The sequence below is a fragment of the Larus michahellis genome, chromosome 10 (assembly GCF_964199755.1).
Source record: "Larus michahellis chromosome 10, bLarMic1.1, whole genome shotgun sequence".
NCBI classification, from domain to species: Eukaryota; Metazoa; Chordata; class Aves; order Charadriiformes; family Laridae; genus Larus; species Larus michahellis.
Genome location: NC_133905.1, coordinates 19,507,597 through 19,524,344, shown reverse-complemented (window position 1 = coordinate 19,524,344; position 16,748 = coordinate 19,507,597). Strand labels below are relative to the sequence as shown.

The following is a 16,748-nucleotide window of genomic DNA, read 5'->3' as shown; positions in this document are numbered from 1 at the left end:
AGGGATGGTTACAATCAAGTTTCTTTAGTAAGAGAGATTTGTTTTCAATATAAACAACACTTACGAACCCGAATTCAATTCAATCTATATATATTAAGCAAAACATTAACTTGCTTTCTGTCCCGTAGCTGTTCACTGCTGTTCCTCCAGGTTTGTTCTAGTCTTAGGCTTACAAAATACAGCTTTTGTCTCGATAGAGACATCCAGCATTGAGCTAGAATGAGTAGAGGTTTTCCAGAATAAAGATGGAATCTCTCTGGCACGCTTGTCTGTTAAGGCCAACAAAAGTAATTTGTTTCCCGGTGAACAGGAGTTTTCTGTGTATGCATATGCTCACACATAGGTAGGTGTTTACTACTTGCCTAGATAGTTTCTGTGATTTAGGCTTTGAAAAATCGGAAATAAACTTTCAGACTTGTTGGGACTTATCACAGATATTCTGGCTAAAAGATGATGCTTCTGATATCTTCCATGAAAGTGGTGGGGGAGGAAGTCCATGTGAATCAACATTACACTGACGTCTATTTGGTCAAGATTTTTAGAGCTGATATTAATCTGTTTGGCCCTTGTATATTGACACCTTCATTTTACACATACATATATTTTTTGTATATGATCTACATGGGTCCACGAGTACAGATTTTTGCCCGTGCAGAAAGTAGTAAGTACTCAAATAGAGCATATTTGATGGGCAAGCCTTGCTTGGAAGCCATGTGACGTAGAATAAAATTGCTTTAAAAATTGTGCTTGAGACAAGTTAAAAACTATGGAGAAAAATATTTGCCTGACATTTTTTACTTTAAGTTTTGCCGCCTCGTGATGTCATTTTTGACAAGTGTCAACTGGTGGATCTGTGACAGATTTTTGAAAAGCAAAAGACTGAGGGTAAAATGAACCTAGCAGGGCAGTAGATATCTTTCAATTCCTTCTCTCATTTAAGTGAAGAAACAAAACAGCTATATTACTCCCCCTTCCTCAAGCCAAACCTTGTGAAATCAACACATAAATTACCCTCAAATTAGATGACCGGGCTGACTTAGCTGGCTTGTGCGTGGTACTGCTGCAGTAAATGTTTATGGTTTTGTTTGAAATACTTGAGAATAGCACTACTACTGTAGCTGAGTTCTTCCTCAGCTCTTATACTAGCCTTTCGTATGAGATCTCTGGAAAGCTGCCTTTTCCTAGTTACGGCCAGTAATCCAGAGTTGTCAGGCCTTGTTAAACAGAACAAATGCAAAATGGATATTAATACTCTGTGACCTGTACTTACTGCGATAACTGAGGGAAAGTGAAGATGTAACACGCTTAGCAAGAGCCGGTTTGTTAGCCTTTTTTTGTTGGATGTGTTACTCCAAAAATACTCGTCTTTCTGCCTTGAACTTCTGTGAGTTTTGTGTATTATTTCACTGCTGGATGAGTATCTAAGTGGGTCCATCAGTGACTGAGTGTCTCTCAAGCATTTGCATACCTGTTCACTCTGTGGGGAAACAGGCAGAGTTTCCTATTCTTCAGTCCTGCAGCAAGATCCTCCTCTTCCTCCTGTATTTGCCACTGTTTTGATACAGTCCTTCAGAGTTAGACCTAGCAAAAATAAGATGGGTATCCGAGCTACTGGTACACATGTTGGGCCATCTTTTGGTTGTTAGCTTGCTTAATTCTTATTTATTTCCATTTCTTGGCTGATTTATATCCCCTGTTTCATTTGGTAATCTATTGTCTTTTGTAGTGAGACAGACCAGGAATTTCAGAGGAAATGGTGCAAAGGAAAGTGAACGTACTGATCTGGCCTAGAAATGGCGCATGGCAGTTGCCAGGGGCTAGAAAAGGTGACTTCAGAAATATGAAGTGATCAGAAAAGCTAAAACCAAGGGAACTGGCTGACCACAGAGTAGACTCAAAACTGTGAAACTTAAGTCTAGATGACGTGATCTTCTGAGTGGGTTACAGGATTTTCGGTCTGTGCATTTTTACCTCTTTATTTTAGTTTTTCTTTCCATTTTAGTTCTTTAAGGCCTATTTTTTATCTCTGTGGTACATGTGGATGATGTTGCACCTGTGAGGCTTAAGTAGCATTCTCAGTTATTGTCATGTTCAGAGAGATTTATGGCTTCAGTAGCAGATTGCTTCACCTAGCTGTCCCTGTCCTATAAAGTGTGTTCTACTTCTTTTGCCAGAACTGAAGAACTGTTAATTATCCTGCAGTGCTTCTGGGCTATCGAAATGGTGATGGTAGGTGTGTAATTTGTCTTTTTGCATTGGTTTAGAAAACTCTAGGTGATATGAAACGAAAGCTTTGGAGATAAGGCAATAAAGACTCGAAAGACAATCGCTATTCTAACATGTAGTTCAGCCAGGATGGAAAATGCTTTTCCTCAGCTTTCTATGTGGTCTTTGTGATCCCGGTTTCTACTTTTATTTTAGGACTCTCCCCCTATCAGCCTGCAACAGCAATTCCAGTGTACTTTATTGCTGTTGGTTTGATAGAGGTTTGTTTTCATGTGGGTACTTATTTGCTGGGGGAAAAAACCCACAAACTTTAATCCGTATTGGCACATGTATTTGGGAACCATCAGACCATGGTGGCGCTTTGTCACTACAAGCTGCCTAGGATGATTTATGTCATCAGGGACCCTTAGTTTTTCAGGAACTGTTCCCGTGACGTTTGAAGATATGTGGGTTTTTTTTGTTTTTTTTTTTTTTTTAATTAAATCTTGTTTAACATTAAATGTTTTGCAGGATAATAGCTGGGAACAAGTATTTTTAGACAAATGTTTCAACTGATAAAAATATACATGCGTTTATTGCACACCTTAATAGGAATCCTTGAACTTAGTTGCAGCCGGGGTGGCTAAGTAACGAGTGCTTTCCATCAAAGACCTGTTTACAGAACAGACACATCTTTTCAACAGGCATCCTCCAAAACAGATATTAAAAAAAAAAAAAAAAGCTTTCCCAGTACCTGTACTTACCACTTTTTTAGGTAGTAGCAAATGACTGTGACTGCTTCAGCCTATGCTGCTGTTTCAGAATCTAGTTTCACTAGCTGTGAGTTAGTGTAAACAGAGGAGATTCTTGGAAAGACAAAAGTAATTTAAATTTTCAAAAGGCTAGGCCTAGTATTATGGAGTAAAACAGCTTCAGCAGAGATAAAAGCATATTCTGCCTGTTCAGTGACAGAAATCAAAGCTTGACTTCCTCTCACCTAACACATCTTTCTAGAATTCCCAGAGTATTTGGGATCCAAGAAAACAAAAGCTGCCTCAGCTGTGATGAAAAATGTCAGTCAGAAGCTCGAGGGGAAAAAAAAATGAACAAATTCATAGAGGGGAGAGTTCATTTACTGGCCAGATTTTGAAATTCCTTTACACTGTATTGGTTTTTGGCATGCAATTAAAAGAATGGGCTTGTTTTTGTGAGTTGAGAGTGTGAGATCAGTGAGAGGAAGGAAGAGAAGCAGATTCAGAAGTTGCACCTGGTTCTGGACTCCTTATATTATTTCTGAGCCCTACAGCCCAGAGAATATAATAGTCACAATTTTATCCCTAGACTTAAGGAATATATCAACTGTGAAATGACAACTTGTGCATGTCTTGAAGAGGACAGTGACTCTGGAGTTCGATTATCATCAGGTACATACAGTCACATTACAATGAAAACATTTCTTAGGCAAAAACAGAGAATTGGTCAAAAGAGTCCCAGTTGAACACGCTGATACAACAGAGGCCCAGTTACTTTAAAGGTTTTGTTTATCTGTGTCATGGATGCTTTTTCATTCATCACAGGTAAGTAGTGATTGTTAGACAAGCTAAACCCACTGACATAGACTGAAAGAATAACTGGTTTTTTATTTCTTCATGTTTTGCCTCTGACATACTGTATGCTGTGTGCTGTTTCCTGTATTAAATCTGCACATACCTACATCTGCATAGAAGCCTATGGTAAGATTTCTTGCTTGTTACATATGCGTATTCCCAGGCTTCTAAGTTTTTAGCTCTCTGACCTCATTAATGCCTATGGAGAAGTAGAAATTCTAACGCTGAAGTAGCTGAGAAGGTAAAAGTAGGTGCACCCCTGTAGTGGGAAGGAGATGAACGTGGAGAATGAGTTTAACAGCATGGTAATAAAAGTGAGTTTGAGCTTGCTAGCTGAGGGGAAAGATGGAGACTAGGTAACCTAGGATGTAAAAAATTCCTTACGTGCTTGACCCCCTAGAAGGACTGTTGGCTATATTTAAGCTTTTTTCCACTCAGGGAGTGTCAAGAAGTGGGTGGGGGAGGAATTGGATAGAAATTCTTAAATGACTGAATAGCAGACATTGTCACTCCTGAGAATTGCATAGCAAAGGATCAGAAAGTACCAATGTGCTGCACAGATGCTTTGGAAGCAAGGAGAACTGTTGTCAGAAGATAGGACAAGGAGATTGTGGAGAAAGATAAATTACTAAAACAAGGAGAGACTTATTTCTCTGGAGTGAAACATTCTTCAGTGAACTTGTATTTGAACAATGATCAAATGTACTTTTTTTATGAAAGCAAAGCCTCTTCCCATGGTGGAAATAGTGGTAATTAAAATAATACCGATAATTTGGAATGCAACCAGATTGCTAAAAATGAGTTTGTTTTTCTCTAGGAGAAACTTGGGGGAGGAGGGTGAAAGAGAGGGATAAGTAAACTAGTAAGTTTACTAGAGAAAATAAACAGTTTATAGAAGCAGATGCTTACTAACAGATGATTAGACTTAGCTACAAATAGCCAGAAGTAAATTAAATATGAGCCGAAAGATTTGTAAAAGTGGGAGGAGCTTCACTGATATTTGATTAACTGTTCTGCCGGTAAAAAAAGGCAGCCTCATTGATGAAAATAGGAGTAGTTAGAGTGCCATACTTCCTGAAAGCACCTTGTACAGACACTGATTTGGGGTAAAATACAGTGCAGACAGAACTATGTTAAAATAAAAAAAATCAAAGTTCTGTCTAGTTAACATGTATTTTGCATCAGTTTGAATAAGTGAAGGACTGGGATTTTCCTGAGCCTTTGAATGCTTTTTGAGAGATGAACACCAGTGAATATGTTAAGTATCAATTTGTACTACCCAAAAAGACAATTTTTGTGAACTTCGTATGTACAAAATGAATGGGTAAAAGGGGACCACTAAGAAAGTCTATGAAATGTGTGCAAACCTGCATCCAAGAACAATATGGAAGAAAATACGTAAAGGTTGAACAAGAAAAAGGGTATTTATTGAGCTCTGGACAGGCTGTAAATACTGGCAACATGAAGAATTAGGTCAAGCATATTTTGGTACGTTGCTGCCACCCCTATATATGCCATTCCTTTAGGGGATGTTTTTTTATTTTTTTGCTTTGTAGTTATAAATGATAAATTAATTGAACCAAATCTACTTGGCTTTCTGAATCTTTACATAAGGTTGCAAGTGGGTAGTAGAGTTAAGTTACCGGTAATTTGCTTTGAGATGATCTTGAGATAATCCTTTGCTATGTAATCAACTTTTCTGATTCTTTAAGTTAATGTCTAGCTTTTCTTGTACTACTATACCTCTGTAAATCTGCCTGTATGCAGGCATGTTAAAAAGCTGACATGAATCACTTTTGCCCTCTTAATCATCCTCAAAGTAGTCCCAGACTGTGTGTTTAAGCTATTTATGTGTTACTGTGTAAGTGAACTAGTGAATTTTTAGAGTTAGTGAGTGAGAGATTTCTCTAAGATGCACGCTTAAATTAATTGTCACATTTTGCAGTCTTATCCTAGAAGAACTGATAGTTCCTGCATCCTTTATACTTCTTTGAAGTATCTAACTGATGATACTATACATTACTGACTTACATTCTTAAGACTTTTTGAGTTAAACTGTTACAAACCCTTTGTATGGATGTGTTGGGGGGTTTTTTTCAGCCTAAGCCAGTCTTTAGCAGTTGAGTCAAATGAACTCTATAGTTGAGGCAAACAATTTCTAAGTTAAACTGGAGCCTGTCCCTGTGTAGGCATCCTACTTACATCTGTGGATAGCTATTCCGCGCTGAAGTTCCAGCCTCCCTCTTTGCTATCCCTTATAATTATAACCAGGGTGTTTTGTTTTGTTCTCTAGTTCACTTTAAATTGTCCGCTTTGTCTTTGTTCTTTGCTTTATTTTTGCAGCCTTTTTGCTTTAACTGGGGTGAATAAGCACTGTAAGTGTTGATGCAGAGAAGTGGGGCCAGGAAGCCATTTTGTGTATGAAACAGGGTGGGTGTTTCTTAGATTAAAAGTCCTTTGTTATAATTGCGATGCTGTGTTTTTGAAGAGCAGATAGAGTTGGTCATGCAGGTATGCAGATACTATAATGACCTCTGCGTTGCAGCTGTTATGTAGTGACATCTGTGTATGCTGGAGATGAAGATGAGTAACACTGGTACAGTATTGTGCAGATAACACAGAAAACCTCGTGTTGGTGATCACTATAATATAATAATAAAATTAATACATATTTATGTAGTTACAAATTTGAGTCTCATTAGGGGTCAGTGGGTACTGTACTTCAAACTGTTCTATTCATGGCACCTATCAAGGCAAAGCTCCCTTAAGTTAATCATACAAGCAATTAATATACCTGAATCACTGTGTAACTAAAATGGGTAGCAGTGTGACATCCTTAGTTCAAAAGCTGGGCTTCATCATGTCCCTCTGAGTGTTGCCTACTCTATTTAAAAGGGAACAGTAGATTTTTTTTTTTTTTTTTTCTCCTCCGTCATAGCCTCAGGTTGGTATTGTTTGCAATCTTACCGAGTTCCATAGGAAGACAGGGGTTTGGTCTGGCTCATTGTAATAATCGTGCACCAGGCTGCAGAGCGGGTGCACAGAAATATCGGGCAGTGAGTCAGAGTGCTGATAGTGAAGTAGAACATCTTACAGAGGGAAGGTTATGAGATGGTCAGCTTGTGATTCTGCAGTACTACCCTCATGCCCTCTGTAAAGATATCTGACAGCTGTGAAGAGGTTTCTGTTGGAGAGGGAAGAGAATATTCTCTAAGGAAGCAGAGGAAGAACGTGAGGACTCTATGAGCAGTTCAAGTTCTGACCTAAGCAGCTCTTGCAGAGAACAACCCGAAGAGAATCATAGAATGATTCGGATTGGAAGGGACCTTAAAGATCATCTAGTTCCAACCCCCTGCCCTGGGCAGGGACACCTCCCACTAGACCAGGCTGCTCAAAGCCTCATCCAGCCTGGCCTTGTAGAAGAATATCTTTAGGCATCTAAAGGAGTTAGTGATAGCTAAAACAGTTCCTTGATACTATTTTTTAAGTCGTATGGAGTGTGCTGGTGCATGGGTGCTGTGGATCAGTTTACTCCAATGAGGAAGATGAGCACAGGTGCATGCTTGTCGTGCATAGATGTGCACACTGGCTCTTTTTTCTAGCAGCACCCACGTCATTGCCCAAAGCTCTTGGGAACTCCTGGTGAGTATTTGCAGGCGTTTCCTTCCAAATCCAGATAGGGTTTGGAATAACTGTTCTGCCTGTCTTCCCTTGTGACATTGCACAAAGATTTTTTTCACTGCTGTGAGTCGGTATGCTTGCAGGAGTCACTGGGAAGGCACGCCAGTTGTTATCTCTATATGGATCCCTTCTGTGAGCCAGTTGTGGTATCTGATGAGGATACGGCCTAGAAGTCCATTAACAGACTGGGTATCACATATGATGGTGGTAGGCGTCAGGAAAGACCAAGTGGAGTCTTTCTCAGCTGTATGTCCCACAGATTGGTTTTGGGTACAGAAGCCCAGTGTGCTTTCCTAAGAGAGATCTCCCCACATAAATGCAAGCCTTGTGTCTCTAGACTGGAGCATTGCAGTGTGCCTGCAGAGGTCTGTGCTTGGAGACTGGTCAGAAGCTAATGCAGAACTAATTTTCCTGTTACTTAGCAGAAGCACCACATTTTCCAAGTTCCTGTGTTCTTTAAAACATGACAAGGTGCAGGTTTATCACTACTTTAGATCACTCCTCGTGAACCGTGTTCTGTGTCGCTCGCTCAGCTCCGTAAGGACACGCATTGTGTGCATGTCGCGCTCTGTCACATGCACACGTGAGTTCTCGTAGCGTGGTTTTCACACTGTTTCCTGGTTTACCAAGGACAGGTAATTTAGATCTCATCTTACTGTTCTTAGGTGTGTTTTAAATGACTGTGGCCTGATTTTAATCGCCTACTTCAGATTAAGTAATTTAAACTGGAAAGGTGGAAACATTGATTTTGGTTCTCTAGTCTTCTGTTGCTGTTTGTATTTTCACAAAGAATTTTTTCCTCACTGGTTGGTGTAATCCTTCAAAGTTAGTTTGCAGCTAAATATACACCGTTTATGTGTAATTTGACGCTTATTCTTGTCAGCCAGAAGAAATCTTTAGCTTTATGCAACTATATTTCATTTCATCCTGTATTTAGAGGATGATATTGATATATACGTCTTGCCTTAACCTTGAATGAAGATGTTGATAAAATAGTGTTTCAATTCCCAATAAATACATTAAATGTGAAACATAATCGAATTCATTAGTTTTGACATTTGCTTTTAAGTAATTGTGGGCTAGATACTTGGGAAAAAAATGCTTTCAGAAATTCCACAGGTGTGGAAAATAGGAGGGTACCTAACTCATGTGGACTCTAAATGAATCTCACAGTGCGCTTCTTACCTAATGCCTACAGTTGTGTGTCTGTCTCCAGACACTGAAAAACTTGGCTTAATTTTTCCAAGCTTTTAAAATAGATCTCCTCCTTTCCAGCCTCAGAGTCGTTGACTGAAAAAGGAAAATAAACTCTCTTGCCTCTTCAGTTTTTAATCAGTTTTTCAATTCTGAATAGAGTAATAAAGTTTAGACATGTTCTCTTTGCAGATACTGCATAGAACAAAAGTAAAAGTTATTAAGGCAAAAGCTATTACACTCCATTCAATATATTTCATGGAAAATTGTGCTCAACATGGCACCGCAGTTTAAAACTGTGAGCTGCAAATAAGATATTTCCTCTCCCAGTGTGTATACAATTCAAAAAGCAATGTACGTTCATTTGAGGACTTATTGACTCAAATTAAAGTTTGTAATTGCCTAAAATAAGCATAGGGGTTAATATAGGTTATTTTAATTTTATACTTGATACAAGCTCTTTCGGAAAAAAAAACGTGTGTAGCAAACCAATGTTTTTATATTGTAATCTCCATTTAAATAACATGGGACTTCTAGTCAGTAGAGGAGACTTGACTGCGTTTTGCAAGGGAAGAAACAATAAAATTTTCCCAGGCTTTTTGGCATTCCTTGTTTCTTTTGCCTATGACAGACGTTGGATTTGTGTGGCTGTGGTGGATATTTTTATAGCGCTGACTGAAGAAAAAAGCAGGTGGGGGAGAGCACAGTAAAGGCCTTTTTTTCCTCTGTCCTTTTAGATCTGAGAACGCAGCAGTCTAAACAGCACAATGTGAGTGTGGTGAGCTTGAGGACCAAACTAACCCTTGAAGCGGGTTGTTAAATATGTATCGTAACTGCTTCATAGTTTTGCAAAATGCGTTCCCTCCCAAAACAAAGGGGCAATTAAGACTGAATGACTTGAGAGCTGCCTTCCTGCCACATAAGAGCATTGTGTTAGAGAAAAAGGGTGTGACCCTGCGGAGACGCGCAGGTATATAGAACCCGTCCTTTGAGTCTTGGAGCCTTCCTGGAGCTTGCCTTGTGATGGCACTTTTTGGCCTCTTGTTTGTCTGAAGGAACGATAGGACCGTAACAGCTTCCTCCCACTCAGTTTTGTCTGCTAGACACAGATTTCCGGATTTGATCCGTGCAATGAGAAATTCAGTTGCTTTATCAAATGCAAATTCCTATGGTTTGTTAGAGAAAGATCTTGATCCACAGGTAAATACCAAAGATGGGACTTCTGAGCTGCTTTAAACAGTTCTGTCATCTGAGGCTGAGTGATTCAGGGATTGGTTTAGGTTAATAGTGTCTTTCCATACATTTTACATCTCATCTAAATCAGGAATGACTGAGGGGCTGAACATCCCTGCTGCATGCTGTTTGATGCAAAGTAGAGGTTTTGGTCCAGTTGAAACTAAAGCAGTTTGTACAAGACTAGCAACAAAGCCATGGATTAACGGGTTTTATGCATGTCCTTCTCAAAAGTGCATTGTGGTGATGCGTGTTGATGGCCGGTACTGGAGAGGAGCTTGAGCCAGTGGTACCTGTGTTGCATTTTGGGGATAAGACTTTGCAGGCCTGCAAATGATCTAGCATGTGTCATGATCTGTAGCTGCGGAGAGAAAGTGTTTATATGGGTGATGGGAAATATTTATAATGTGTGATGTCTGGATATGGGGAGAAGTGAAAACTATAGGTATGTTTTCTTCAATTATTCTTATTCCATTTTGCATTTGCTTTAATGTCTGCAATGGACTATTTTTGCTGTCTTTATAGGAAGAAGAGGAGCAAGAGGAAGAAGATGATGATGAAGATGATGATGATACAGATGACCTTGATGAACTAGATACGGACCAGCTGCTGGAGGCTGAGCTGGAGGAGGATGAGAACAATGAGAATGCTGGCGAGGATGGAGAAAATGACTTTTCTCCGTCTGATGATGAGGAGCTTGCCAACCTCCTGGAAGAGGGAGATGAGGGTGAAGATGAAGATTCTGATGCTGATGAGGAAGTTGAGCTGATTCTTGGAGATAGTAAGTTGTGCCCAACTTGGTGACCACAGGTGACCTTGTTCTTTGTTTCACGTGCTGACAAATATGCAATATCTAAGTCTTCCCTGAAATGATGTGGCTGACTTTCCCCCTCGCTGGTATGAAAGGTACGAATCATCATGCTTGTTCACCTGTGGCCTCTCAAAGTAATCTGTCAGTAAAAACTGCTCTTACCTGAGAGAACAGCTGTGAGTTCTGGAAAGGAAGGTATCTCCTTTCTTCAAATGCTCCCAGGTGCGTGTGTGAGAACTTAAAGGCAGGCCAAGAAACTCTATGTGAAGAAGTCTTGCCTGATTGCTGGCCTGTCCTGCCCTTCCAAGGGGACAGTGGTTGAACTGTTACCTCACCTGTCTTCTCTGCCGTATTTGTACCTGTAAGGATAAACATTTTTGGTCCTTGGTGCTACTCTTTCTCTTTTCTAATTGCTTAAAGTGCAAAACCAACGTGACATTTCTGACTTCACTTGGCTTTTTAGGCTGTTCTGAAGCTAACGCAACTTCTGGGATAAAATTTAAATTGTTCTCTTTTTCTGGCATTCCACAAATACAGAGGCTTGAAAAGCTATCATAGTGTGTGTGTGTGCGCGTGTGTGCATAAGAAAGTAAGTTCTGAACTTTTAATGTTGCCATTCAGTTTGGAAAAAGGCTTCACAAGAAAGAGAAGGTGAGTAGAATAGGATCAGGCTTGCAATTTATGACACCAGATTCTGTTCCATTTTTTGCAGCACCATTTTTGAGTATGTGCAGCCAAGCCACTTAGTTCTTTTTAATTTCCAAGCTGTAAAATGGGGATATTGTAGGTACTATAAGTTCAAATGTTGGTAAGGATAAGTAATTACAGTGTGCAAGGTGTTTTGAAGTCCTGCAGTGATAGGAGATTAATGTGAGAGCTGAGGTGGGAATCAATCTTCTCTGCCAATGCTCTGGAGGATTACGCATGCCAGGCCTCACTTTTGGCACTGATGCGGCTGGCGGGCTCATTCATGTCCCTCTCTTCAGTGAGAATGTCGCTCAGCTGTTTTTAGGGATGTGGCCACATCAGGTTGCCAGAGTTATTCTGTGGGGCCAGTCTGCTGTTCTTTTGGAGGTAGTAGGTATACGATGCCGGGCCACGTAGGACACTTGCATAGCTCACATTCATTAATAGTATGTTGCAGTTCAACATTTGGGATTGCATGTAACTTCTGCCTGTCCCAGTAGCTGGCAGGACCTTCTTGACACAATTCCACTTCTGTTTCCTCAGGGGCTGCAGGGCCCGAAGCTCTTGAGAGAGCACCCAGAGTGCTGTAACTTGAATTGTCCGAGGGGCAGAATGGAAGGGAAGTTCAGGCCATTTCAATAACTATTCCTGTAACAAAGCTAGGTGCTACTTGACCCTTATTTCAAGTGTGCTCTGCAGAGCACTATGTATTATGAAATGGCCACATCTGTACAGTGTTTATGGCCTTGATTAGAACTTTGATCGGGTGTCACTGGAGCTGCAGCCAGCCCATCCTCTGGCTGTTGGGTTGCTTAGCAGCATCTTTAGGAACTTAAAGCAGGGAGTGCAGCTCTGCCAGGCTGATGCATGCGTGGTCCTTGCACAAGATTTGATGAGTGGGGTTCTGTGGCTTCTTCTCTGTGACATCATCTGGCTGTGTTTTGTTTCTCACCCAGCAAGAGCAATTAAAATTTCCCCCTCTGCTTTGCTTAGGCCATGTTCCAGGATTAAAAGTTGCAAGGGCACTGACACCGTTGCAAAGTGCAGATCTGAGGCGTGGGGATGGATTTAGAGTGGTTCCTGCTGCAGGCCCTTGCTGTATTTTGGATGAACCTCCATTACATACAGTGGGTGTGCTTCAAAACAAAATAATTCAAAGGACAGTTGAAACAGGAGAGTGAGTGGCTTCGGTTCCTTGTGCTTTAGGAGAGGTTTTATTTCCTTTTCAGGAATAATCCATGGGCAATCTTTTAAGTATAAATTTGTCTTCCTCCTCCTTTGTCACCACCTTGGGGAGGGTGCATCTCTTTGTCTTATCCAAAGCAGTTTGTGTTGTGTAGATCTTTCAAGAGCTTGTTCCTGGGCCAGTGGAGCGTCCTTTTTGAAATGCGTGTGTAACATAGGATGGAAGGAATCTATTGAAATTCTCACCAGCAGCGTGGCTGACTTTTTTTGTTTCCTCTTTTCTTCTGTAATCAAAAATGGCAACTTCCAGGCAGGTCTATAGGCTTCCGCAAAGGAGTTAAGTGCGATTTAGGTTTACTTGTAGAAATGGAGCTCAAAATTGGAAGGTCGTGTGGTGGACTGAAAATAGAGAGTTAGGAGATCCCTTTTCAAAGTTTTCCTCTGGTGTTTAAAAAAAACCAAACAAACCCAAAAAAACTAGAAGTCAACAACTTTTTCAGCTTCTCTTCTCCAGAGTTTCTGGAACGTTATCTCACTTGTGCTTCTTTCCCTCGTACTGCATAAGTGTAGCTGCTGCAGCACTGGCTGGTGTTTTGCAAGTCCCCTTACACGGCTGTAGCTGCTCTGGGAGCACTGATGACCCCTCAGACCACAGTGGAAGGGCAGCTGGCTGATCTTCAGGGAGGAGGGTTGGGGGAAAGGGTTTGTGCCCTCTGCCGCTTGCCTGTGATTATTTTTTTTTTTTTTTTTTTTCCCCTAAGGAAAGCATCTGAGAAGGGGTGAACCTTCCAGAAGGCCTTGCTTACCTTGACAGGCATTTTAGTATAATTCAGTATAATTGAGATGGCTAAGAGGAAGTCTTGGTGTCTTTTTTTTTTTTAACTATTTTTAACCCCTAGTTAACTGCAGCATCCAATGAATTCACGTAAGAAAAAGAACCAACGTCGCCTCTAAGGTAAGGCAGGAGACCTCTTGCTGCCAGAGCTGTTACCGCTTCCCTCTTGCACAACTGAGGGAGGAGGGATCTTACATTTTAAGATAAAAAGCAAGAGTGTGTGTGTGTGTGACTGCTTCTGGCAAATCTTTTTTTGTGTCTTCATTCTGTACCAAAATGAAGAAAACTAGGAAAAGCGCAATTTTCAGGTCACCTTTAATGAGTGCCATGTAGTTAAATTCATTACAGAAACCTTTGGGTTGTTAGAGGAGGGTTCTAGTTGTGAGTGCGTGGATTGCTTCCCCCTCTGTGGGGAGGTGGTCCGCTGTGCTGTGCGGAGGGAACTTCAGGCCAATAGGAACCTAATGCTGAGAAAGTTTGGGTCTAACTTAGTGCATAATGAATTAGCCCTACGCACATTATACAGAGGCTGTAATTCACCGCATCAGGGTGGTGGAACCGTCAAGCTTGCTTTCCAGTAACAGCTGTGAGGAATGACTGCCAGATCTGTCCAGCCCCCCACGAAGAGGTGTTGCACTTAGATGTGCACAGTCAGTTGCGCAGGCAGCTCACGTGCAGGTAACTTACTGCTGGTGTCCTCCTCCCCGTCTGGTCACGGGGGAGGAAACCTGCCAGCTAATGGAAACTGCACTTGCTAAAGCAGCTCTCCTCTTGATGCTCTGTTTTAAGCAGGGAAAGCAAGCTCTGGTGCAGACTTGCTAACTGCTGTTGGTTGATTTGAAATGCACTTACGGTGCTAGCTGCCTCCGTCACTGCAGGGGAGTCACTGGTCCCAAGCAGGTGGCAGCCATCTCTTGTAACTATGAATGCATTCCCTTGCTTAGCAGCCCTGACAGCTGTGTTCTCCCACAAACCAAACGTAACCTACGTGTCTCCTTTTCAGCTGACAGCTCAGATAACTCTGACTTGGAGGACGACATAATCCTGTCTCTGAATGAGTGAGGAGTGACTGCCAGGCGGGGTGTTGGCAGGAGGAGACGATCCCTTCCCAGCAGAAGACCGGAGACCAAATTGGACACCGATTCTGAGCACCCCAACCTTTTTTCTCCTGGGAAAACCTGAGGAACTCCAGCCCATCCGCTGTCTTGGTTTGAGTCCATTTGAGGCTCGTGGCTAAGTCTGAGGCTGTACAATAAAGAGACCTGGGGTTAGGCCTCTTATCTCTCTGCCTTTTTTTTTTTTATTTTTTATTTTAGGCTGAGATGACTCTCCTCTTCAAGGAAACTTCTGAAGATATTTCACAATATATTTTCTTTGTATAAAGTTCTTTCCTAAAGAACAGAAATAGTTTTATATAAAACAAAAAAAAAAAAAAAAGGCAGGTGTTCTAGTAAAGAGGGGATGACTTTGTATTCCTGTAGTACCTTGTTACCATGGGGTAGGTTCAGGGGAGAAAAAAATGTTTAAAAGAAGAGGCATTTTTATGCAACTACTAAGTGAAATAAGAGGATCATGGTTTCTAATATTGTTGAGGAGTGAGAATATTTTTATTTTAAATATGATTTTATTTTTAAAGAAAAAAAAAAAGCAACAGGTGTTAACACCTGCTAATGCGCCAGTGTGTTTCAGATGCTTTTGTCCTCCAGGGAAGAGCCCTGGGGGTGTTTGTTAACTAAAAGTACAGGCTGTTTAAAGCGGAGATTCTCGGTGTGAGACCAGCTATAGTGGGAGGCTGAAATCCTGGCTTGGCCTAGTCAGAGCCCGGTATTCCTGAAGACATGGGGATCTGGGATTGAAGTTTGAACCCTCTTTCTCCCCTCTGCCCTTTGTGGTTCAAGTTTTTTAATCTCTCTTTTTTTTTTTTTTTTTTTTTCTCCTCCCTCTTGCCCTCTGTGTGGAAACTGCAAATTGAAGGCCTTTTTCTTTAATGTAAAGTGTATTTATTAAAAAATTAAATACAAATCCTGTCTCCGTTTATGGCTGTGAATTGTAGCCATGCATTCCTCTGCTACCCCTGCAGAAGCGGCGCTCTGTGCCCCGGCGGAGCTCAGCCGGAGAGCAGCTGGGTGTAGCTTGTGGCCCGGCTGCAATAAGGAAGGGCAAAGTAAACAAGGGCTGAGATTTCTGGGAGCGCAGGCTGCACCTGTGGCTCCAGTGCACGGGGACACCCAGCGCTGCATGACACGTTTTGCAGCACCCGTGGGTTCAAGTCTGACTCCTTGGTTTGCCTCACAGCCTTGAACTGTCCGTGGGGTTGCGAGCAGCGCGGCACCGCGTCCCCGCTGCGCCCTGTGGGAGCTGGAAGGTGCTGCTAATGCCAGGCTCTGCTGTTGTTTAAAGATGCAGGAGAAGATCCACGCTGCGGTTCAGCTGCAGGGAACTCTCAGCACCTCGCTGGTGTGTGTCAGGAGGCGGGAGCCACACTGGGCTGCTTACGTAGGCTGCCTTGTGGCTGTACTGGCAGAAGGCAAATGAGGTGCTCCCGTTTGTGCATGACAAGAGGCCCGGCCCTCAGAAGGGGATGGAAAAAAAACAGCAGTTGAGTGTGTGATTTCACTGTACAGCACACAACTGCCCAGCTTAGTTCTGTGAGTCAGAACTGGGAGCTAAGTGTGCTCAAGGCTGCTCAATGCGCTATTTATTCCCAGATGTTCAGATAACACCTGCTCAACTTTCTACACTTTCTCTGTTTTGGCCACTTTCAGAATAGGGTTTGAGGCAGAACAGGGCGCTGGAGGCTGCTCACTCCTTGACACTACAGCAAGTTTTCCACCAAGAACTGTGCTCATTTCAACTAAGGCTCAAGGTTTCACTGCTTGAAGAGGAAGGATTTTCTTTTTAACCAAGCAAAGGGATATCTTTTCTTCCCTCCAGCATCACATCTACTTAATGCACTTAACCAGGGCTGCTTGTTAATAATTAAAAAGAAAGGTTATGCTGCAACTTATAATGGATAATTGTACCCTACAGAGTCGATAAAGAGGAACAAGTTGCGATTACTACAGCATTTAAGACCAGCAATTGGAGCAGCATTCTGATTAACTGAGGGGATTGAAAATCAGATATGCCATCCAGCAGCTGTGGAAGCCAGCCTCTGCCTTATCAAAAACCATCTTATGCAACTTTACCTTAGAAAATGTGCTGCTCAGGAAGAGGGAAAAAAAAAATCTAAAGCATGTACTCAACTACTAATAACAGAGGGAGATACTGTGCCAGATGTGCATATCTTGTTCTGGCATTACACCGCAGC

The 16,748-nt window shown here is 41.7% G+C and overlaps 1 protein-coding gene across 5 annotated transcripts in view; it reads left to right on the top strand.

Annotated features, from left to right (window-relative positions):
* The window catches only part of DCAF1 (DDB1 and CUL4 associated factor 1), a 52,426-nt gene extending 37,708 nt beyond the window's left edge, over window positions 1-14,718 (top strand). The window contains exons 23-25 of one of the 5 annotated variants that reach the window (XR_012589275.1): window positions 10,446-11,092; window positions 13,365-13,558; window positions 14,442-14,718. Coding sequence is in view for 2 of the 5 variants with exons in the window: in XM_074602262.1 (XP_074458363.1) it covers window positions 10,446-10,701; window positions 14,442-14,500 (315 nt within the window). In the remaining 3 variants the exon portion in view is untranslated. Of the gene's footprint in view, window positions 1-10,445; window positions 13,559-14,441 lie in introns of those variants that run through there. The other 4 variants (XM_074602263.1, XR_012589274.1, XM_074602262.1 and 1 more) reach the window with 4 other exon arrangements.
* Window positions 14,719-16,748: the final 2,030 nt, after the last annotated feature.